The 22,900-nt window shown below is 43.4% G+C and overlaps 2 protein-coding genes and 1 long non-coding RNA gene across 4 annotated transcripts; all 3 read left to right on the top strand.

Moving 5' to 3' along the window:
• Positions 1 to 1,500: 1,500 nt before the first annotated feature.
• On the top strand, positions 1,501 to 2,595 carry LOC103640702 (tobamovirus multiplication protein 3). Its single transcript, XM_008664187.4, has 3 exons — positions 1,501 to 1,891; positions 1,974 to 2,051; positions 2,166 to 2,595. Exons 1-3 carry the CDS (start codon positions 1,784 to 1,786, stop codon positions 2,262 to 2,264), a joined length of 285 nt encoding a protein of 94 aa, XP_008662409.3. The 5' UTR covers positions 1,501 to 1,783; the 3' UTR covers positions 2,265 to 2,595.
• A 446-nt stretch (positions 2,596 to 3,041) lies between these two features.
• Positions 3,042 to 3,621, top strand: LOC109942968 (uncharacterized). Its single transcript, XR_002265543.2, has 3 exons — positions 3,042 to 3,109; positions 3,197 to 3,428; positions 3,532 to 3,621. It is a non-coding gene; the product is annotated as an uncharacterized lncRNA (long non-coding RNA).
• Positions 3,622 to 12,705: 9,084 nt separating this feature from the next.
• On the top strand, positions 12,706 to 17,567 carry LOC109939211 (putative disease resistance protein RGA1). 2 transcript variants are annotated; one of them, XM_008664185.3, is made up of 3 exons: positions 12,706 to 12,960; positions 13,063 to 17,105; positions 17,183 to 17,567. In XM_008664185.3, the coding sequence occupies exon 2, from the start codon at positions 13,223 to 13,225 to the stop codon at positions 17,057 to 17,059; it is 3,837 nt and encodes a 1,278-aa protein (XP_008662407.1). In that variant the 5' UTR covers positions 12,706 to 12,960; positions 13,063 to 13,222; the 3' UTR covers positions 17,060 to 17,105; positions 17,183 to 17,567. The 2 variants fall into 2 exon arrangements, with proteins under 2 accessions (XP_008662407.1, XP_020401229.1); XM_020545640.3 differs by having other exon boundaries at positions 12,748 to 12,960; positions 13,194 to 17,105.
• The last annotated feature ends 5,333 nt before the right edge of the window (positions 17,568 to 22,900 follow it).

Genomic DNA, 22,900 nt, shown 5'->3' with positions numbered 1-22,900 from the left:
GAAGGAAAGAAACTCATTTTATTCACCAACATTGGCCATATGTTAGTGCAATGTGCAATATCCTGTCGTTCTTCAAAGAAGCCTTAAATTATTGCATGGTCACTAAAGCATGTGTCTTGAAATTGTTTTCTACAAGAGTCCAATATTGTTGGATTCAGATTGTTTTTCTAAGACACCTTATTGCCAATGAATTTTGTCACTATGCTGTCAGTTCAGCCAAGTTAGAAAGTTAGATAGCAGCTCTGCTTTCTGTAGGAAAAAAGTTCTGTTTTGATAGACATCATTAGTAATAAGTTCCATCCTTATTTCTTACAGAAAATTCGTTATGTGTCAGGCTTATCAATCTACTACTACTCTATAAGGTTGTAAGGAGGACGTCCACCATGGTACACCATGCCCCCGCCTCCGCAGATCTTGCCTGCACTTGCCCTGCCCACGACAACCTGTAAGGAGGGTGCCCCAGACTCCGCAGATCTTGCCTGAACTGCCGCCGCACGCGACAGCCTGTACCTCACGCCTAGCCTCGGCGCTGCCCTCCACCGGCGACGTCTCCTCCTCATGGTACACCATGCCCCCATCTCCGCAGATCTCGCAAAAGCGATTTCTATCAGAAACCAGGTATTCCAATTCCACCTGTCAGGATTTAGGGCCTTGGCTAGAAAATGGAACATAGAAATTTTTATGTGCTAGATAGTTGTGGGAGTGTCAGAATCTCATTCTTTCTGAGAACACCATGGAAGATATGGAATTTGATAGTTTATTCTATAGTACAAGTTGGTAGGCTTGATAGTTTAACTATCTGTTTGCAGGTCGCTGATGTTGTATTTAAAGAATTTGCTTGACATCCAAAGGTCTATATTTGGAATGGTGAAGGTACAATCTGAAGACTAGCTCTAAGTTGTCCAGTATTTATGCTTTTTGCTCAACTTGATGAAGTAGCGACTATTTTTACTTCTGTAGAACCTAAACCTAACATGGGACATCTTGAATGGGCTGATCCTTTTGTCATAACAGTTGTGTACTCATAAGAGAACCATCAGCTGTGTTTAGTTCTGTAGGCGTGGTGCTTGAGCCGCCAAACATGCTCGTGTTCCTTTCTTTCTAGATCATCCACCTGACAAGCAAAAGCAGGGAGTCAAAATCACGCTGGATGTTGTCGTCTTGAAACATCCCTCAGTTGAAAACAGTATCAGGGGTAAGTTCTTTTTGCCCTGATAGAAACCATCAAATGCATAAAATTCTTTCAGCTGATTAGCGGTTTGGTTTACCAACACATGATTACTGGTCTTCCTGTAACTGGTAGGTAGGTATGCAGCTCCTGTGCTGTGAAGTTGTTGAGAATACTGACGCAGTGGTCTATCGTGGAAAGGTAAACAACAGCGCACCTTCCTGTAACTGGTAGGTAGGTATTCAGGTGTGGTCGTTTTTCTAAGGTAAGCAATTTTATAAGTTATTACTATCTGGCAGTTCATGATTACTGGTCTTTCTTTTTTCACTGCCTTGGGTTTTCTGATCTATGGAGGAAGGCAAGATCATGAATACTACTCAATGCTTCTTTAATAAAGTCATGAACAACAATGCATGGATTTTTTATTTTATCTTTTTGTTAGCCAATTGCATTGACTAGGTTGTCTGCAAAACATGTACCGCAGGAGTATAAATCTAAAAAGTGTTACGTTAGTACTTAGTGATATGCATTAAGTTCAGGGTTTGATCTAGCTACCACACTACATCCAAATATGCAGTATGCACTTACATTTCTTGTTTGTTCAGGCTTTTCATCATGCTAAAATATTTTCCTATTGAGTCAAAAGGGAGGCAACAAAAGCTGAGAGAAGTCGGCAGAGTTGCCACCATATGTTTCTGTTGTTTCTCGGCACGATGCATAATGGTAAGGGTTTCTGTCCACTGGAAGTTGTGCAGGTTTAGCTCTTACATTTCGTTCACGAAATTTGCAATGTCATTTCTTGCAGATGTGCTTCAATGCATTTGACGAGGAAGCTGACCTCGATGTTCTTGACCATCCAGTTCTGAATTTGTTCTATTACCTGGTATGTATGAAGTTTGCAAAGCACGAAATTAAGTCTCCTGCTCCAGTGTGGCAACTTCGAATTGATACTTACTATAACTCTGATGTTCCACTATTCTTACCATCTTTTCTGCAGCTTGTGGAGATTCTCCCTTCATCTCTTGTCCTGTACATTCTAAGGAGGATTCCTGCAAAGCTACGGCTATCCCAGTATCACCCCGTCAGCAGCAGCTAGAGACGAGGCATTACCATCTGCTGAGCCAAAAATGTTGACTACTGTCAAGCTATGAAAAATCAACTGCAACGCCCTCTATATAATATTTGTATTGGTAGCCTCTCTGCAAAATATATATAGGGATAAGACTTGCCTCGGTTATTTCTTTTCTAGACCCTACTCACATGGAAGCCATCCAATATTTTTCCGTAGCTCACCTATTGCTAACCCTGTTAGTTCAATCTGCTAATTTTATGATTTTTAGTGTTTGAGCATAATGAAGGAAAGCACCATTGTAAAATTGAACTACATGAAAAGTTGAACATAGATTTTTTTCCTGGAGATGAGTTTAACAGCGAGTTACCCTTTGGAATCATTGAACTTGTTTTGGTATTCTTCCTCATGTGACTTGTAATGCTTTGGATTATCTCTGTTTCAGTAATTAGAATGTGCGAGGAAGCTGCCAACGTCTTTACTCCATAACCATAAAATGTACATCCTATTAAGGGAGTGTTTGGTTAATAGAGACTAATTTTTAGTCCCTCCATTTTATTCTATTTTAGTCTATAAATTGCCAAATACGGAAACTATAACTCTATTTTAGTTTCCATATTTGACAATTTAGGGACTAAAGTTGAATAAAATGGAGGGACTAAAAATTAGTCCCTAAAACCAAACACCCCCTAAGTAAGAGTAGAGAAGACAATACATGCTCAATATGGGTAGTTTATATGGAAGTCCATCTTTTTTTCCTTATATATTAATATTGATATTGAAGTGGAGCAGACAGCAATCTAGAAGTTCTTTTGGTGGTCTGGCACCTTTTTTGTTCATGTTTTTGTTGATCAGAACAGAAAAAACACACTGTAAAAAACTGAAACACTGACATTATCCTTTGGTTAGCAAATGCAATACTTTGCCTGATATTTTGATCCATGCAATACCTTCTGCAGGTAAAGTTTAGGCAAGGGCGAGATGGCTTTATGAGGAAGTTTGAGGGTTGCTGGACGATAGAACCCCTTTTTGTTGACAAGGAATTATGCCTTCCTCTGAATCCACATTCATTGGAGGAATATGAATCTTGTACTGGTGGCAGGGGGAGCGCACCGTCGCCTCCTTCCACGACCGCCTCGCCGCGCACGGCCTCCTCCCCGACAAGCACGGTGACTACCACATGATGCTCAGGTCACATTAAAGCCCACCCCTCTGTTTCGTTGCCTGCGCTGCATTTGGACGCGGTTCATTGAATGCCACTATGCCAGTGCTTGAAACTCGCGGTTTGGTTCAGGTTCCTCAAGGCCAGGAAGTTCAAAGCCGATAAGGCGATGCTGATGTGGTCGAAGATGCTGAAATGGAGGAAGGAGTTCAGAACTGACACCATCCTCGAGGTGGTCACTGCCAGCCAATTCTGGACCGCAAGCAAAACTGGGAGATACTAATCTCTGTTTGGTATATACTAATAATCTTCTGTTGCTCCATGCGTTCAGGATTTTGTTTTCGAGGAGCTGGATGATGTAGAAGATTGATAGGCCATCTCCATCGAGACTACTTGATTCCGCCGCGCTCCCTACGACAGGAGGTGCCCAGGCCGAGGTCCTTCACCGGCGACGAGTGAAAGGGAAATGTGCCTTTGGGCCATTTCTAAGTATTTTGGTGATTGAGTGCAAACACAAGTGCTTAAATGTGAAAATATGCCCATGGATGAACAAAGTGCAAATCACAAGTTAAGGTATGTTTCTAAGCCTTAGTACATTGGTTTTGTGTACTAATATTCTTGTCTAAGTGTTAGAAACAGGAAGAAGAAGAGGAGTGGAGGGCTGCTTCGGGCTGGGGCACCGGACTGTCCGGTGTGCACCGGACAGTGTCCGGTGCGCCAGACCAGCGCGGAGCAAACCAGCCGCTTTCGAGTTTTTCTCCGGCGACTTCGGCTAAAATTCACCGGACTGTCCGGTGTGCACCGGACTGTCCGGTGAGCCAACGGTCGGCCGGGCCAACGGTCGGCCGGGCGATCGGCGCGCGACACGTGGCCGAGCCAACGGTCGGAATGGGGCACCGGACTGTCCGGTGTGCACCGGACTGTCCGGTGCGCCAGATCTGCAACGGTCGGCAACGGTCGGCTGCGCTGTTTATGGAAGTAAATCGGGCACCGGACAGTGTCCGGTGTGCACCGGACTGTCCGGTGCGCCCGACGACAGAAGGCAAGATTGACCTTCTGGAATTGCTCTCAACGGCTCCTAGCTGCCTTGGGGCTATAAAAGGGACCCCTAGGCGCATGGAGGAGACAACCAAGCAACCTTAGAGCATTCCTGATCATCCACACTCAGTCTTTGCGCATCCGATTGTCATTCTAAGTGATTCGAGCTCCGTTCTTGTGAGAACCTTGAGATAGTCTTTTGAGCTCGACTCTTGGCCGTGTGTGTGCGCGTTTTGCTGTGGATTTGTGTGTGTTGCTTCCCTCCCTTACTCCGTATTTCTTTGTGAATCTCAAGTGTAAGGGCGAGAGACTCCAAGTTGTGAAGATTCCTCGCAAACGGGATATTGAAAGAAAAGCATAACACTGTGGTATTCAAGTTGATCATTGGATCACTTGAGAGGAGTTGAGTGCAACTCTCGTCCGTTGGGACGCCACAACGTGGAGTAGGCAAGTTTTGTACTTGGCCGAACCACGGGATAAATCACTGTGTCTTCTCTGTGTTGAACTACTTGTGATTATCATATTGTGCAAGAACTTCTCTCTAGCCACTTGGCATTAACTGTGCTAACACTTAATCAAAGTTTTGTGGCTTAAGTTCTGAAGTTTACAGGATCACCTATTCACCCCCCCCCTCTAGGTGCTCTCAATTGGTATCGGAGCCGTTCTCTTCAAGAAAGGGACTAACCGCCCGAAGAGATGGATCCTAAGGGGAAGGGAATTGTGATCAACGACAAGGAGAAGGAGTCTTTCGTCAACGAGCCAAGGGATGACAAGTCCAACAACTCGGGCTCGGGCCACAAGCGAAAAGATGGGAAGAAGAAGAAGACAAGACGCATCAAGGAGATCGTCTACTACGACAGCGATGAGTCCTCTTCTTCCCAAAAGGACGACGACAACGACTACAGGAAGACGGTCAATTCGAACTTTTCATTTGATTATTCTCGTATTCCACATAGTTCGAATTCGCATTTGCTCTCCATTCCTCTTGGTAAACCTCCACACTTTGATGGGGAGGACTACGGATTTTGGAGTCACAAAATGCGTAGTCATTTATTCTCTCTCCATCCAAGCATATGGGAGATTGTAGAGAATGGAATGAAATTTGATAGCTCGGATAGCCCTATGTTTATCAATGAACAAATTCATAAAAATGCACAAGCTACTACTGTTCTCTTAGCATCTTTGTGCAGGGAAGAGTACAATAAGGTGAGCGGCTTGGACAACGCCAAGCAGATATGGGACACCCTCAAGATCTCTCACGAGGGGAACGACATCACCATGCTCACCAAGATGGAGTTGGTGGAGGGCGAGCTTGGACGATTCGCCATGATAAGGGGAGAAGAGCCAACTCAAACTTACAACCGGCTCAAGACCCTTATCAACAAGATAAGGAGCTACGGAAGCACGCGTTGGACGGATCACGACGTCGTCCGCCTAATGCTCAGGTCATTTACCGTTCTTGATCCTCATCTCGTGAACAATATTCGTGAGAATCCCAGGTACACGATAATGACGCCCGAAGAAGTACTTGGAAAATTCGTGAGCGGGCGGATGATGATCAAGGAGGCAAGATACGTCGACGACGCGTTGAACGGTCCACTCCACGAGTCTCAACCCATTGCTCTAAAGGCAACAAGGAGCAAGGAGTCGCTACCTAGCAAGGTGGCGCAAGTTGAGGCGGCCGGGCTCAATGATGAAGAGATGGCTCTTATCATCAAAAGATTCAAGACGGTGCTGAAGGGTCACAAGGGGCAGCCAAGCAAGAACAAGACAAAGGGGAAGCGCTCATGCTTCAAGTGCGGTAAGATTGGTCATTTTATCGCTAACTGCCCCGATAACGACAGTGACCAGGAACAGGGAAACAAGAGGGAAAAGAAGAAGAATTACAAGAAGGCCAAGGGCGAGGCGCATCTCGGCAAGGAGTGGGATTCGGATTGCTCCTCCTCCGACTCCGACAATGAGGGACTCGCCGCCACTGCCTTCAACAAATCGGCTCTCTTCCCCAACGAGCATCACACTTGCCTCATGGCAAGGGAAAAGAAGGTAATCACTCGTAATGCTAATACTTATGATTCTTCTAGTGATGATGAATCTAGTGAGGATGAACGGTACCCCGACCATGTGTGTAAGCTCTCTAAGGCGCTCTATGGACTTAAGCAAGCCCCAAGAGCATGGTATGAATGCCTTAGAGATTTCTTAATTGTTAATGCTTTCAAGGTTGGGAAAGCCGATCCAACTCTTTTTACAAAGACATGTGATGGTGATTTGTTTGTGTGCCAAATTTATGTCGATGACATAATATTTGGTTCTACTAACCAAAAGTCTTGTGAAGAGTTTAGCAGGGTGATGACGCAGAAGTTCGAGATGTCGATGATGGGCGAGTTGAACTACTTCCTTGGGTTCCAAGTGAAGCAACTCAAGGACGGCACCTTCATCTCCCAAACAAAGTACACACAAGATCTGCTAAAGCGGTTTGGGATGAAGGACGCCAAGCCCGCAAAGACACCGATGGGGACCGACGGACACACCGACCTCAACAAAGGAGGTAAGTCCGTTGATCAAAAAGCATACCGGTCAATGATAGGTTCTTTGCTTTACTTATGTGCTAGTAGACCGGATATTATGCTTAGTGTATGCATGTGTGCTAGATTTCAATCCGATCCTAAGGAATGTCACTTAGTGGCGGTGAAGCGAATTCTTAGATATTTGGTTGCTACGCCTTGCTTCGGGCTCTGGTATCCAAAGGGGTCTACCTTTGACTTAGTTGGATACTCAGACTCCGACTATGCTGGATGTAAGGTCGATAGGAAGAGTACATCGGGGACGTGCCAATTCTTAGGAAGGTCCCTGGTGTCATGGAACTCTAAGAAACAAACCTCCGTTGCCCTATCCACCGCTGAGGCCGAGTACGTTGCCGCAGGTCAGTGTTGCGCGCAACTACTTTGGATGAGGCAAACCCTCCGGGACTTTGGCTACAATCTGAGCAAAGTCCCACTCCTATGTGACAATGAGAGTGCTATCCGCATGGCGGAGAATCCTGTTGAGCACAGCCGCACAAAGCACATAGACATCCGGCATCACTTTTTGAGAGACCACCAGCAAAAGGGAGATATCGAAGTGTTTCATGTTAGCACCGAGAACCAGCTAGCCGATATCTTTACCAAGCCTCTAGATGAGAAGACCTTTTGCAGGCTGCAAAGTGAGCTAAATGTCTTAGATTCGCGGAACTTGGATTGAATTGTAGCATACATGTGTTTATGCCCTTGATCATGTTCATTCTGCATTTTGTTGCTTATTGTGGTGCTCAAGTTGTACAAACACTCCCTGGACCTCACAAGTCCATTGCAAAGTGATGCACATGTTTAGGGGGAGATGTGTTACAACTTGACCCTTTGAGACTAACCATATGCTTGAGTTTGCTTGGTCTAGTCTCGAAGGAGAATTGAAAGGGAAAAGGTGGACTTGGACCATGAAAGACTTCCACTGCACTCCGATGAGAGGGTAATTACTTCCAAGTTCATCTCATGAACTCTTATTGCCATTTGCTCTTAATTGAAAATTTTGGTGAGGCAATGGGGTTCCAGGGCCAAGATTGATCCCGTTTTGGTGCTTGATGCCAAAGGGGGAGAAAATAAAGGCCAAAGCAATAAATGGATCAGCTACCACTTGAGAAATTTTGAGAAATTTTGAAAAAGTATAATAGAGCCTTTGGTTTGTCAAAACTCTTGTATTGTCTCTTTTGTCAAAAGTTGGCTTCTTGTGGGGAGAAATGTTGATTATGGGAAAAAGGGGGAGTTTTTGAAATCCGTGGTCAAATTTCTTTGGAATGACTCTCTTTATGCTTCAACATGTGTGTTTGACTTAGAGATAGAGATTTGAGTTTGATTTGCAAAAAACAAACCAAGTGGTGGCAAAGGATGATCCATATATGCCAAAATTGAATAAAACTCAAAGTTAGTTTTTATTTGAAGTAGTTTTGCACTTGTTCCACTTGCTTTATGTTGTGTTGGCATAAATCACCAAAAAGGGGGAGATTGAAAGGGAAATGTGCCTTTGGGCCATTTCTAAGTATTTTGGTGATTGAGTGCAAACACAAGTGCTTAAATGTGAAAATATGCCCATGGATGAACAAAGTGCAAATCACAAGTTAAGGTATGTTTCTAAGCCTTAGTACATTGGTTTTGTGTACTAATATTCTTGTCTAAGTGTTAGAAACAGGAAGAAGAAGAGGAGTGGAGGGCTGCTTCGGGCTGGGGCACCGGTCTGTCCGGTGTGCACCGGACAGTGTCCGGTGCGCCAGACCAGCGCGGAGCAAACCAGCCGCTCTCGGGTTTTTCTCCGGCGACTTCGGCTAAAATTCACCGGACTGTCCGGTGTGCACCAGACTGTCCGGTGAGCCAACGGTCGGCCGGGCCAACGGTCGGCCGCGCGATCGGCGCGCGACACGTGGCCGAGCCAACGGTCGGAATGGGGCACCGGACTGTCCGGTGTGCACCGGACTGTCCGGTGCGCCAGATCTGCAACGGTCGGCAACGGTCGGCTGCGCTGTTTATGGAAGTAAATCGGGCACCGGACAGTGTCCGGTGTGCACCGGACTGTCCGGTGCGCCCGACGACAGAAGGCAAGATTGACCTTCTGGAATTGCTCTCAACGGCTCCTAGCTGCCTTGGGGCTATAAAAGGGACCCCTAGGCGCATGGAGGAGACAACCAAGCAACCTTAGAGCATTCCTGATCATCCACACTCAGTCTTTGCGCATCCGATTGTCATTCTAAGTGATTCGAGCTCCGTTCTTGTGAGAACCTTGAGATAGTCTTTTGAGCTCGACTCTTGGCCGTGTGTGTGTGCGTTTTGCTGTGGATTTGTGTGTGTTGCTTCCCTCCCTTACTCCGTATTTCTTTGTGAATCTCAAGTGTAAGGGCGAGAGACTCCAAGTTGTGAAGATTCCTCGCAAACGGGATATTGAAAGAAAAGCATAACACTGTGGTATTCAAGTTGATCATTGGATCACTTGAGAGGAGTTGAGTGCAACTCTCGTCCGTTGGGACGCCACAACGTGGAGTAGGCAAGTTTTGTACTTGGCCGAACCACGGGATAAATCACTGTGTCTTCTCTGTGTTGAACTACTTGTGATTATCATATTGTGCAAGAACTTCTCTCTAGCCACTTGGCATTAACTGTGCTAACACTTAATCAAAGTTTTGTGGCTTAAGTTCTGAAGTTTACAGGATCACCTATTCACCCCCCTCTAGGTGCTCTCAACGAGCACCAACCATGTACGCCCCTGCACCCATTCTCTGCCCTGCTTTATGTGTTCGGATCTGATTTCTGATTTCTTAACATGTAAATACACTTAATGACCACCGGAGCTACACATTTGAAGAATTTTACTGCTCAATCAATTGCTTTTCTTGACTATTTATCATTTTAGTTTATGAGATGTCTTGCATAATCACCAGCATCTTCTATGTATTTACCCATGCCCTTTCTAAGGTTTTGCCATTCTGCCCTGTTGCAGTTGCTCATGGTTGATGGAAATGGATTGCTCCATGCGCGAGGTAAAACACAAGTCGCTCGCTTGCTGATACTGGCAGTCTCATTTTCAAAGTAATGGTTTCAAGTAGCTAACTTGTTGCATATAACTACTTTAATGTTGCAGTTGATCCATATTTTTTTGCTTGCAGGTATGTGTACTCAAATTAGCAAACTGAGCTCAAACAAGGAATACAAATTTTAAATGACATACATGTTGCTCAATAACTTATGTATTTTGGGTTCTACTTGGCGAGTCTTTTAAATGACAAGGCATTACTCCAATCTTCACTGAAGTACATAGCTACAACAAGCAAAAAGAACATGACTGTTACCTACTCTCTAATGAAGGCAAATAAATACTGCAGGTACTTTCATTTGTCCACCTGTTAAAACATGTATTATGTACAAGCTTCCTTAATATAGTGGTTTTGAGGTGTAAAAGCAGAAGAATCATGCATTTGTTAATTAAAAACCCACAATTTGAAAATGATCAACTTTCAATTTTCCTGACTCCACATCTCACATGCATCTGGCAAATTTGGCCATGTCTTCACCAGCAAGCTTTAGTTTCAAACTCAATGCAGGAAAATAAAGTTCACCACAAGTCTCAGCTTTGTTCTGGAGAATATGTTCAGAACATGAGACTTTAATGTTTAACAAATTATCAACAAAAGCTGGCAAAAGATGTATGCCATTTAATTAGTTAACTTCTAGCAGATAGAAGCAATTTAGACGAGAGATCTACAGAACTGATGCACAGGGGCAGAGGCTCATGGAGGGGAAACTGCCACCACCCCCTCCTCTGGAACAATAGTAACTCTAATAGCATACAATCCTCATGGATGCTTTATAGGATGCACCTATAGTCATGCTTTATAAGAACATGAGCATGATGTATCAACTGGAAATGTATCGATTGAAAATGCTCAGAGCTTAGATGGTCAGTTTAGTAATATATCTACTGATCCAATAAATGGTGCTAAATTGGAGGCTGAAGTTGCAACCAAGACAATTGAAATGTCTAAAGTACACAGGCTGCAAGATGGGTTTGAGCAACCATTGGCTGATGCTAGCTGTGATGGGCAAGAAAACTCTGACGCCCCTGTTTCTCATCCAGCATTAGATACAAAGGTTAGTCATGTTATTTTCTTAGTCTGCTTTTCCAGCAGCATTTATTATCTTATCATGCATATATGCAGCAGGATTTTTTATTATTTTTGTTTTGCTTAATTATTCTTGCTACCATGTCTTGGTCCACGAGAACAATAATGTTCAATTCTTTAGTATTTTACTGTTTCTTTTAGTTGCTTTCATTTTTAACCTGCTTACGTTACTTGTTTCTCATTTTTTTATTACTCTTTCCCCACATAACCGGTGCAATCTCGGCAAGAAGGAAGGAACAGGAGCAGGTGCGTCGTGAGGCGACGGAGGACCTGGCCGAGGATCTGTCAGAAGGCGAGAAGGGAGACACCATCGACGAGTTTGCGCCGGTTGAGACGACCAAGAAGAAGTTCCAGAGGAACTTCTCTGACCTTACCGTCTGGTCTGACGACAATAAGGAGAAGAAGCTTTACATTGTGCTCATCAGGTCTACCCACTTGCACATTGTTTCGTTCTATGTTGTGCTAAATTGCTAAACCATATATATATCTCGTAATGAAATGTCTCTAGCCTTTTTTATGGCTATAGTTTTTTTATTCTACGTCTAATAAAATCCATGGAAAGCTTTTGCCGTCGTTTCTTAAAAAAATGCCTCTAGCCTTAGTTTTCTTTGCACTTTGCACATCGTAGGAGTAGAAAATTTGGTATTTTTTCTTATAAAAATAATTTACAGTTAAACCTCTGGATTTTCACAAGCTGTTTCTTTGTTGACTGCCTTTTTGACTGCAGCATGCATGGTCTTGTTCGTGGAGAAAACATGGAACTAGGTCGTGATTCTGATACAGGTGGCCAGGTAAACATCATTGGTCAGTTACTTGGGAGAAGTTCCTTATGTCGAGTCAAGTTTTTCATGGTTGAGTGCGATTGATCTTTGAATCTCACATGTGAAATATGTGGCCGAACTTGCAAGAGCGATGTCAATGATGGCTGGAGTGTACAGGGTGGACCTCTTCACTCGTCAAGTGTCATCTCCTGACGTGGACTGGAGCTACGGTGAGCCAACCGAGATGTTATGCGCCGGTTCCAATGATGGAGAGGGGATGGGTGAGAGTGGCGGAGCCTACATTGTTCGCATACATTGTGGGCTGCCGGATAACATCTCGGTTGCAGGCCTGGGTTTCTCTTTGATATCATTACGGATGGCTCGTGAATGTTGTCATCCATATCATAATCGTATAACACATATGCATATATAAATTATCGAGATATTCCATGTCCCCGTTGCAACGCACGAGCACTGACCTAGTAATCAATAAAAGAGAGAAAAAGATACTTACATTATTTTCTCTCTCTCTCAAATACGAAAGGAGAGTAAGAATTAACAGAGTGTTTGGTTTAAGTAATGAGATATTCCATTATTTTCTCACTTCGCATTTTTTAGTTATATAATAAAATGAGTTGATTCATTATCGTCTCATTCTTTACAATTAATTAGTTAGTATTAATATTAAAAATAACAAATTTATAGAATAGACCTATGATGTACCGTCTTATTTTATATTAAATAATTTTTGAAACCAAACATCCTTTTAAAAATTAATTATGTTACTCTGTTTTTTTTTTCAGAATTACTATAGATCCCAACACAGCCGAATCTGTCCCTGTCATTAGAGCTACCCAGAAGCTTCCTTTGTCTCTGTCGATGCTGACTCCTTCACCCCAACAGCTCCCAATCTTCCCACCTTCCCCTCTCCACGCTGCTTCCTTTCCCAGCAATCCTGCGTTGCCTGCCCGACGGAGCTGCTTCCCTCGTTGCTGCGTTGCACTGCGGCGGCCTCGCGCTTGTTGTCGATTCCAGCTCCATGCGCCCATGATTTACTTTACTTGTGTAAGATCACCAATCTCGACTGCTATTTCCCCTTTGCGTTGCTGGAAAATAATTGGTTTGTCAATTTAGATTCACTAATTTTACGCGTCTTTCCAATTCTAGGTTTTCTCGAGTCTGTAGCGGTTTTTATCAGCTGCTTGCCTTCCGCAGAAGAAAAAGAAAAAAAAAAGAACAGCTTTGTTACTACTTCCCATCGTTCACCCATTCATATTTTTTTTTCTTGGTTCACAAAGTAAGAGGAAGCACAAACTACTCCAACTTCATGGCGGACTTGGCGCTAGTTGGCTTAAGGTGGGCAGCATCGCCGATTGTCAAGGAGCTTCTTACTAAAGCTTCAGCTTACCTCAGTGTGGACATGGTGCGTGAGATCGAACGACTACAAGACACTGTCCTGCCACAGTTCGAGTTGGTGATTCAAGCGGCCCAGAAGAGCCCCCATAGGGGCAAGCTGGAATCCTGGCTTCGGCGTCTCAAAGAAGCCTTCTATGATGCCGAGGACCTGCTGGACGAGCATGAGTACAACGTCCTTAAGGCCAAGGCCAAGAGCGGAAAAGGTCCCCTGCTCCGAGAGGATGAAAGCTCCTCCACTGCAACCACTGTCATGAAGCCTTTTCATTCTGCTATGAACAGGGCACGCAACTTGCTCCCTGGGAACAGAAGGCTAATTAGCAAGATGAACGAGCTCAAAGCTATTCTGACAGAAGCCAAGCAGCTTCGAGATCTTCTTGGCTTGCCACATGGCAATACTACCGAGTGGCCAGCTGCAGCACCTACCCATGTTCCCACAACTACATCACTTCCCACTTCCAAGGTTTTCGGTCGCAACAGCGATCGTGATCGCATAGTAAAATTTCTTCTCGGCAAGACAACAACTGCTGAGGCAAGCTCAACTAAGTACTCCGGTTTGGCCATTGTTGGATTGGGAGGAATGGGTAAGTCTACCTTAGCACAATATGTCTATAATGACAAGAGGATTGAAGAATGCTTTGATGTCAGGATATGGATCTGTATCTCGCGCAAACTTGATGTGCATCGTCACACAAGGGAGATCATTGAGTCCGCAAAAAAGGGGGAGTGCCCACGTGTTGATAATCTCGATACTCTCCAGTGCAAATTACGTGATATACTACAAGAGTCACAGAAATTCCTGCTTGTCTTGGATGATGTTTGGTTTGAAAAATCTCATAATGAGACAGAGTGGGAGTTATTCCTTGCTCCATTAGTCTCTAAACAGTCAGGGAGCAAAGTTTTGGTGACTTCTCGAAGTGAAACACTTCCGGCCGCTATTTGTTGTGAACAAGAACATGTCATTCATTTGGAAAACATGGATGATACTGAGTTTTTGGCTCTTTTTAAACACCATGCTTTCTCTGGAGCAGAAATCAAAGACCAACTGTTACGCATGAAGCTGCAAGACACTGCAGAGGAGATTGCTAAAAGGCTTGGACAATGCCCTTTGGCAGCAAAAGTTCTTGGTTCCCGAATGTGCAGGAGAAAGGATATTGCTGAGTGGAAAGCTGCTCTAAAGCTTGGAGATTTAAGTGATCCCTTCACATCTTTGTTATGGAGCTACGAAAAGTTAGATCCATGTCTGCAAAGGTGCTTCTTGTATTGCAGCTTGTTTCCAAAAGGTCACGGATATAGACCTGAAGAGTTGGTTCACCTCTGGGTGGCAGAAGGATTTATTGGTTCATGCAATTTGAGTAGGAGAACGTTAGAAGAGGTTGGGATGGATTACTTCAATGATATGGTCTCTGTATCTTTCTTCCAAAGGTACGGTTGGTACTATGTCATGCATGATATCCTTCATGATTTTGCAGAGTCACTCTCTAGAGAAGACTGCTTTAGATTAGAAGATGATAATGTGACAGAGATACCATGCACTGTTCGACATCTATCTGTTCGTGTTGAAAGTATGCAAAAGCATAAGGAAATTATCTACAAGCTACATCATTTACGCACTGTTATCTGCATCGATTCACTAATGGATAATGCAAGTATTATTTTTGATCAGATGCTGTGGAACTTGAAGAAGTTGCGTGTATTGTCTTTGTCATTTCACAACAGCAACAAGTTACCTAAATCTGTTGGTGAGCTGAAGCACCTTCGGTATTTGGACCTCAACAGAACATCAGTGTTTGAATTGCCTAGATCATTATGTGCTCTTTGGCACTTACAACTACTTCAGCTAAACGGCATGGTGGAGAGGTTGCCTAACAAAGTTTGCAATTTAAGTAAGTTACGGTATCTGCGAGGGTATAAGGACCAAATTCCCAACATTGGCAAGCTTACTTCTTTACAACAGATATATGACTTTTCTGTGCAAAAGAAGCAAGGATATGAGTTGCGACAGCTAAAGGACTTGAATGAGCTTGGCGGCAGTTTACATGTACAAAATCTTGAGAATGTCATTGGAAAGGATGAAGCCTTAGCGTCGAAGCTATATCTAAAAAGTCGCCTTAAAGAGTTGATACTTGAGTGGAGTTCTGAGAATGGCATGGATGCAATGAATATTCTGCATTTGGATGTTCTAGAGGGTCTGCGACCGCCACCCCAACTGAGTAAGCTCACAATCGAAGGTTACAGATCTGATACATATCCTGGGTGGTTACTAGAGCGATCCTATTTTGAGAATTTGGAAAGTTTTGAGCTTAGTAATTGCAGTTTGCTAGAAGGCCTACCACCAGATACAGAGCTCGTTCGGAATTGCTCTAGGTTGCGTATAAACATTGTTCCAAATTTGAAGGAACTATCTAATCTTCCAGTAGGCCTTACAGATTTATCAATTGATTATTGCCCACTGCTTATGTTTATCACCAACAATGAGCTAGGACAGCATGACTTGAGGGAAAATATAATAATGAAGGCAGACGACCTGGCATCTAAACTTGCATTGACGTGGGAGGTGGATTCAGGAAAAGTTAGGAGAGTACTGTCGAAAGACTATTCATCTCTGAAGCAATTGATGACATTGATGATGGATGATGATATATCAAAGCATCTTCAAATTATTGAAAGTGGTCTGGAAGAAAGAGAAGATAAAGTATGGATGAAAGAAAACATCATCAAGGCATGGCTCTTTTGCCATGAGCAGAGGATAAGATTCATTTATGGAAGGACCATGGACATGCCATTGGTTCTACCGTCAAGACTCTGTGAACTTTCTCTTTCTTCATGCAGTATTACAGATGAAGCTTTAGCTATTTGCCTTGGTGGCCTCACTTCACTGAGCAATTTAAAATTGAAATATAATATGGCATTAACTACACTTCCATCAGAAAAGGTGTTTGAGCATTTGACAAAGCTTGACACGTTGGTTGTAACAGGTTGTTTGTGTCTCAAATCAATGGGGGGCTTACGTGCTGCTCCATCTCTTTCCTTTTTTTACTGTTCGGATTGTCCTTTTTTAGAGCTAGCACGTGGAGCAGAACTAATGCCGTTGAACCTTGATGGAGACCTCCACATCCGTGGCTGCATTCTTGCAGCTGATTCGTTCATTAATGGCTTGCCACATCTGAAACATCTTTCCTTTGATGTCTGCAGAAGCTCCCCATCCTTATCGATTGGCCACCTGACCTCCCTTGAATCATTACGTCTAAATGGTCTCCCTGATCTTTACTCTGTTGAAGGCTTGTCTGCCCTGCACCTTAAGTACCTAACTCTACAAGATGTTGCAAACCTCACTGTCAAGTGCATCTCACAGTTTCGTGTCCAGGAATCGCTCACGGTTAGTACCTCCGTATTGCTCAACCACATGCTCATGGCTGAAGGATTTACAGTCCCACCGAATCTTGATCTTTCATATTGCAAAGAACCGTCGGTTTCATTTGAAGAGCCTGCAAATCTCTCATCTGTCAAGTGCCTGGGATTTTGGTATTGCAAAACGGAGTCCCTACCAAGAAATCTAAAATCCCTCTCAAGTCTGGAGAGTCTTTCTATAGGGTGTTGCCCCAACATAGCATCTTTACCAGATATGCCGTCCTCCCTCCAGCGCATAAGTATAGTAAATTGCCCCGTCTTGAAGAAGAACTGCCAAGAACCTGATGGGGAAAGCTGGCCAAAGATTTCGCACCTTCGCCGGACGCACATCAACTGCTAATACCAAACTTGCTTCTTTAGACTTGCCACTTGAAATAAATGAGAAGGTACAGGTTCTACTTATTCATTTTCCAGCACAATTGATGAGTTTCTCAATATTTAAAACATTTTATGTTCTAAACAGGCACCTCGATGTCACCCCAACGCGACGCTCTCTCCTCTTGAAGCTCCAGAATTCAGGATCAAGTCAGAAGCGAATGGGTCAGCTAATGCTGTTGTCCCCGCGGTTCCCTGTTTTTTCCGCTTGCATTTGCTCCGCTATTTCACTTTTTATATCATTCCTTGATTGTGAACAATTGCCAATGTGTATTTCTCCGACAGAATGAAGTAACTAACTGTGGCTATGGCTTTTACTTTTCATGTGGCAATTAGTCCTACGTGAGGCTAATTAGAATATGGAATGTCTCATACCTTTACTATCTTTCTTTGAAGAAAGTAAGAATATTGGCCAAGACATGTTTCTAAATTAAATTTGTGCTTCCGTCCTGTGCTTGTTGCTGGCAGGTATACCTTTCTTAAGTGCTCTGCTGTGTGGTCTGCATTTTTATGTGCTTCTGTAGCTTCAAGCTCCAGGAAATTCTTTTTTCCTCAACCACAACTCCACAAGTATGCCGAGAGCCCGAGAGGACTGGTGTCTAGCTGTCTGCTGTAGTTTGTAGACAGGATGGGCATCTAGGTCTGTGATTCTTTTCTGAACTTTGTGTTTTCTAAACTTCGTTTTCTGACTGCAATTTGGGTCTGAGCAAATTTGCTGCTCTTCTTGAATATTTTGTTGTAGCGTGGAGTTGTCATTTGGTCAGCTCTTGCTGTCCATCAAGGGTGCTGTAGTAGTATGGCAACAGGTCAATCTGTGTAGTGGCATGCATCAGGCAGCCATACAGGAGTAGTTGGGAGCATGTGTTTCCGTCCTGTTCTTGTTGCTGGCAGGTATCCCTTCCGTAGTTTCTTACGTGCTGTGTCGTGTGCTATGCATTTTTTTTTTACTTCTGTAGCTTCAAGCTCCAGGAAATTCTTTTTCCTTAACCACAAGTTCACAAGTACGCCGAGAGGACTGGTGTCGAGCTGTCTGCTGTAGTTTGTAGACAGGGTGGGCATCTAGGTTCGATAAAAGAGCTGCAATATAATGTCTCTGAACTTAGTGTTTTCAATCGGATAAAAGAGCTAGAAGCCTTGTAAGATAATATGCTGCTCTCCTTGATTGTTTTGCTGCAGCGTGGAGTTGGCATTTGGTCAGCTGTTATTGTTCACCCAGGGTGCTGTATTAGCATGGCAACAGGCCAATCTATGTAGTGGGATGCATCAGACAGACATATATAGAAGTAGTTGGGGCTGAGATCACCCATAAACTAGTGTACCTTATAGTTGGTACTAGCATTGTATAAATACTCTATGGTCTATGGTGTAGCAGAGCACTACAGAACCGAGGAAGGCGAAGTGCCAGAACAACGAGCATCAGGCGCTGACAGATGTGTATTATCCTGAGGCTTTGCCCAAGCATTGTTAGCATCGGGCAGATGGACGAAGGCAGGTGCCAAGTCCTCGACAATAGCATCATCAATTCATCATATGCATCCACGGTTACGAGCATATTCTCCTCGCCAAGATAAAGTTCTCCAAGAACCGCCTCTACCTGGTTGATCTGAACATTGTGCAGCTAGTGTGCTTGGTGGCGTGGCACAACGAGGAGCCGTGGTTGCGGCGTGCCCACTTTGAGCACCTGAGCTTCGACGTGCTCGGGTGGATGGCAAGGTAGCAGATACATGGTTGGTGGGGAAGCAGAGGAAGCTCCTTTCCTAAGGCAGCAAGCAAGTATCTCGCTGGAGCTCGTCCACGGTCACCTTTGCAGGCTAATCACTCCACTGACGCACACAGGGCAACGATATTTCTTGCTGCTAGCCGATGACTGTATCTACTTCATGTGGTTTTAGGATTTCCATGCAACTAACGGTGATTATCTTAGGTGAGGATTGCTATGGTTGGGAAGTACACTGTCTTATGAGATTCGTACCTCTCCGTGTTGAAAGTGAGCTTGCCAACTTGTTCAGTGCAGTGATGTTTTTTTTATGTTTCGAAATGTGAATGTTGCAGTCTAATTAACGTGACATGCAAAAAAATTGCAGGCCCTCTTGCACACATCTGTTGATTGCCGCAGGAAACTTGTTGTTGCTGATTGGATCTTGATGATTCCACGGCGATTGAGGTTTGGCACAGTAGCCTATTATTCAATGTGCCAAGTCTTATGTCCTGAAACTGACAAAGTCTGAAACGAAAACATTGTCAAAGATAATGCTATAAATTGCAAGTACTCCAAATAATCTAACCGTCTGTAACATCTATTTCTCTGAATATTAGATAACCAAAGCTTCAATCATCATGTCTAGAGACTAGAGGTGGTAGACTCAGATCCCGTTGGATGGGAATTGTGTTCCAGCATTTTTTTAGAAAAGGGAATAACTTGATTATTCCAGCCTCTGCATGACAATATGCATATAGCTGTCTAGTACACCAAATATTCTGGGTTCAAACAGGAACATAACCATACTCGAAACATAGATGCCACCACTACATTACAGATTACAAGCACAATCGATTACTAAAGTTCTAGCCATTTTTAGCAAAGATTTGCATCATTGCGACTTCAAGCAGCCTACATCCCTGCTTTACTTGTAATATGTCTTCTTCCTTTAGCAGCAGCATCCATTATCTCATCCAGTATGTACCCCTGAAAAGTACCTGATAGGAGTAGGAACTTGTGCATTGTTAAAAAATCACATCATTTCGACAAAGCCATATTAAAAAAACATATAGCACTCGCTCCAAACCAAATTTTGTTGCTAAGTTTCATATCAACCCCATAAAGCCACTGTGTCAATAAATGATCAATGCTCCTAGGAGGTGAAATATTAAACGCAACTTGAATACAACGCCAAACACATTTAGCAATATGGCAATCGAAGAACAGATGTTGAATGGATTCATTTAACGTACATGCTACACATCGTAGGCAGCCTTTCCATTGTTTCTTCACTAAATTATCAGTTGTTAGGGCTAAATTATTTATAAGGTACCACATAAAGATTTTAATCTTAAGAGGAATTTTGATTTTCCAAATGGGATGATTTCTTGGAACCACTTGTGGCCTAACCAGAGACCTATACATAGAACACACTGTGAACTTCCCATGCTGATGTAAGGACCAAATAAAAATATCCCTTTGATCGTTTAGTTGAGTATTGGTAATCAAGGCTATGAGCTGCTGCCAAGCCATAAGATTATTACCCACCAAGGATCGACAAAAGGCCACATTTATTGTATTTGATCTTAAAACAGAAGCAACAAAAGCTCTCTTTTTGCGGACTATATCATAGAGTCCATGGAAAAGTTCCTTAAACATTGCGTTACCACGCCATTTGTCCTCCCAAAAACAGACTTGAGTCCCATCCCCAATTTTGAAAAGGCCTAGGCGAAGAAAGATATCCTTAACACCTAACAGGTCTGCCCAAAAATGCGAATCTTGTAACACCTCAAAAATCTCATTTTGAATCGGGTAGAATTCTCCAAAGTTTCTTTAGAATATTTTTGAAATCATATCCCCTAAAATAAATATCCCTCATAATAAAGAGTTAATTAAAAAGGTACCCATATGAAATTAGTTATACCATTATTGAATTATAAGTACTCTCATGAAAGATTTAAGCTAATAGCATAGCTTGGTGTAGTTATACATTAGAACATATTCCCTAAAATAAATAACCATTTATTGGTTTATCCTTATATCAAGAAGTATTTATTTTAAGGAAATAAATAATAAGCAAATAAAGAATGAAAGTAATATTCTTGCATTCATACTGAAGTTCATGAGTTATGCATTTGATTTGGAGTTAGACTTTGAAAACAAATGAGAAATTAAAATCTAATTTGGAGAAACTTGAAAATAGAAAATGAGAGAAAATAGAAAAAGGAGAAAAATAAAAAAAGAGAAACCACTTCAGCCGTGTGGCCAAATCTCCCTGGCCGGCCCACTTTTCACTTGCGCCAGCCCACCCCTGCCTTGCTGGCTGACAACATGGGCCCGGTTGTCGGGCGTTACGTCTTCCTCCCCGTGATCTCCTCATGCAACAAACTCACGGTATTACCTCCAGGGAACTCGGAGTCCGTTGCTTGCAACCGGAACTGACCCGCGCGGGGCTATAAGCTGTGTGCTGGGCTTCCTCCTGCCTTCTCTCCCACCCAGCCTTCTCCTCTTCCTCGTGCAATCCGCCTGGTGGTCGACCGCTCGGTCTCCATCTCCCGGCGCCGTGGGTGTCGCTGCCGCGTCCGCTGAGCCATATCACCAGTCGTGCCGCCGCTGCTAACCTTGCCATCTCCCGCCTTAGTGCTCGCCTCCGTGCCGACCCCTCTCTTGTCTCTCCTCGCGCCGCGAGCTCTCTACCAGCCTGCCTCGTCAGATCGCCGCCGCCGTGGGACTTCGATGCCAGCGTTCCGCACCACACCGTGTCCGACCTCGTCCCCATCTTCACTTCTGGTGAGACCTCTTCCCTGCGGTTAGCTTTGGCCTGAGATTTGTGTAGAGTGTTGCGAATCGGGGAGTAGTGCACCAGTGCCATGGATCGCCGCACTCCGGCGATAGCTCCGCCGTCGTTCACTGGTGCGCGGCCGTGTTCAGGCTGAGGGATGAAGAACAAACGCGGAACCGTGGATCCACGGTTGGGCGGTCCAGATTAGTTCGGGCATACCGTCTAGGGCGTTGGACCTGTGACCGTAGATCTGATATCCTACGGCTCAAAGAAGATCGCATTTTATTAAATTGTAGCCATCAGATCTAGATCCTGTGGACTACAATCCGTACCGGTTCAGATGAAGATTGATTTAATCCGTGCCGTCCAGATCTAATCCTACGGCCGAAAACCCTAAATACCCCTTCGTCGGGTCTGTTTTGCATCTGAGCCCCTCCACTTGCCAGAATTAGAACCCACCGTCCTTGGGCGCTGTTCTCTGTGTCTTAAGACCTTTGCGCAGAGGCCCCTGTCTTGTGTAGAAATTGAGGCACAGTCCAGGGAATTAAGAAATCAGAGAAATTAATTTAGAAATGGATTTTTATATGAAAATAATAGCTAGAATTTATTTAATTCATAGAAAATCCATTCTAGCTCCAAATTAATTCATTTCAGTTCCTATAATTTTGTAATATTATTGTCCATCATCTAGTACCACTGTTTTGACATGAAAATCATATTAAAATGTATCTCTTAATCAATCTTGTATCAAATACATAAAACCTTTAGAAATTCATAACTTAAAATCCATTACTCCAAATTGATTCATTCTAGTGGAATTAATTTGGGTTAAGTATTTTTATCACCTAGTACCTTTATCTAACCGTGAAACTTGATTTAAAATTATTCACATGAATTACTTTATTCTAGGTACTTAATAACTACATAAAATCATAACTCGGTGACCGTAACTCCGATTTTAGTGGTTCTCGTTCCCACAATCTCGTAGCAACGCGTAGAGTATTATTACGAAGTTTGTTTTTATGTTTGGTGTGATGTTTATTTTGCCTATACCATGTTTGTTTATATTGCTACGATTAGCAGTGAGGTCACGAGGATCTGAAGAATCATCCTGGTACCTGGAATCTCAAGTCCCAGGCAAGTTATGCCCTTGACCACTTTTTACCCAATAATGTTCTTTAATATCATTTATTCATGCATAGGTTAATTTTGATGGGACCCAATAGGTTACCCTAGATTGTTTATCTCATTACCTTGTTTACCCCTGAATCACTTGGGTAGTTTGCTATTGCTTTACATGGATTTGGGATAATTATTTATCATAT

The sequence above is a fragment of the Zea mays genome, chromosome 10, assembly GCF_902167145.1.
Source record: "Zea mays cultivar B73 chromosome 10, Zm-B73-REFERENCE-NAM-5.0, whole genome shotgun sequence".
In the NCBI taxonomy this organism is placed as follows: Eukaryota; Viridiplantae; Streptophyta; class Magnoliopsida; order Poales; family Poaceae; genus Zea; species Zea mays.
This window is presented reverse-complemented; position numbering and strand designations above follow the sequence as displayed.

Bases quoted from the DNA above. Each gene is read 5' to 3' on its own strand.
- LOC109939211 (XM_008664185.3), top strand. From the start codon at position 13,223: ATGGCGGACTTGGCGCTAGTTGGCTTAAGGTGGGCAGCATCGCCGATT.
- LOC103640702 (XM_008664187.4), top strand. From the start codon at position 1,784: ATGCTAAAATATTTTCCTATTGAGTCAAAAGGGAGGCAACAAAAGCTG. The intron at 1,892-1,973 runs GTAAGGGTTTCT...CATTTCTTGCAG, and splicing joins TCTCGGCACGATGCATAATG to ATGTGCTTCAATGCATTTGA. The intron at 2,052-2,165 runs GTATGTATGAAG...TCTTTTCTGCAG, and splicing joins TGAATTTGTTCTATTACCTG to CTTGTGGAGATTCTCCCTTC.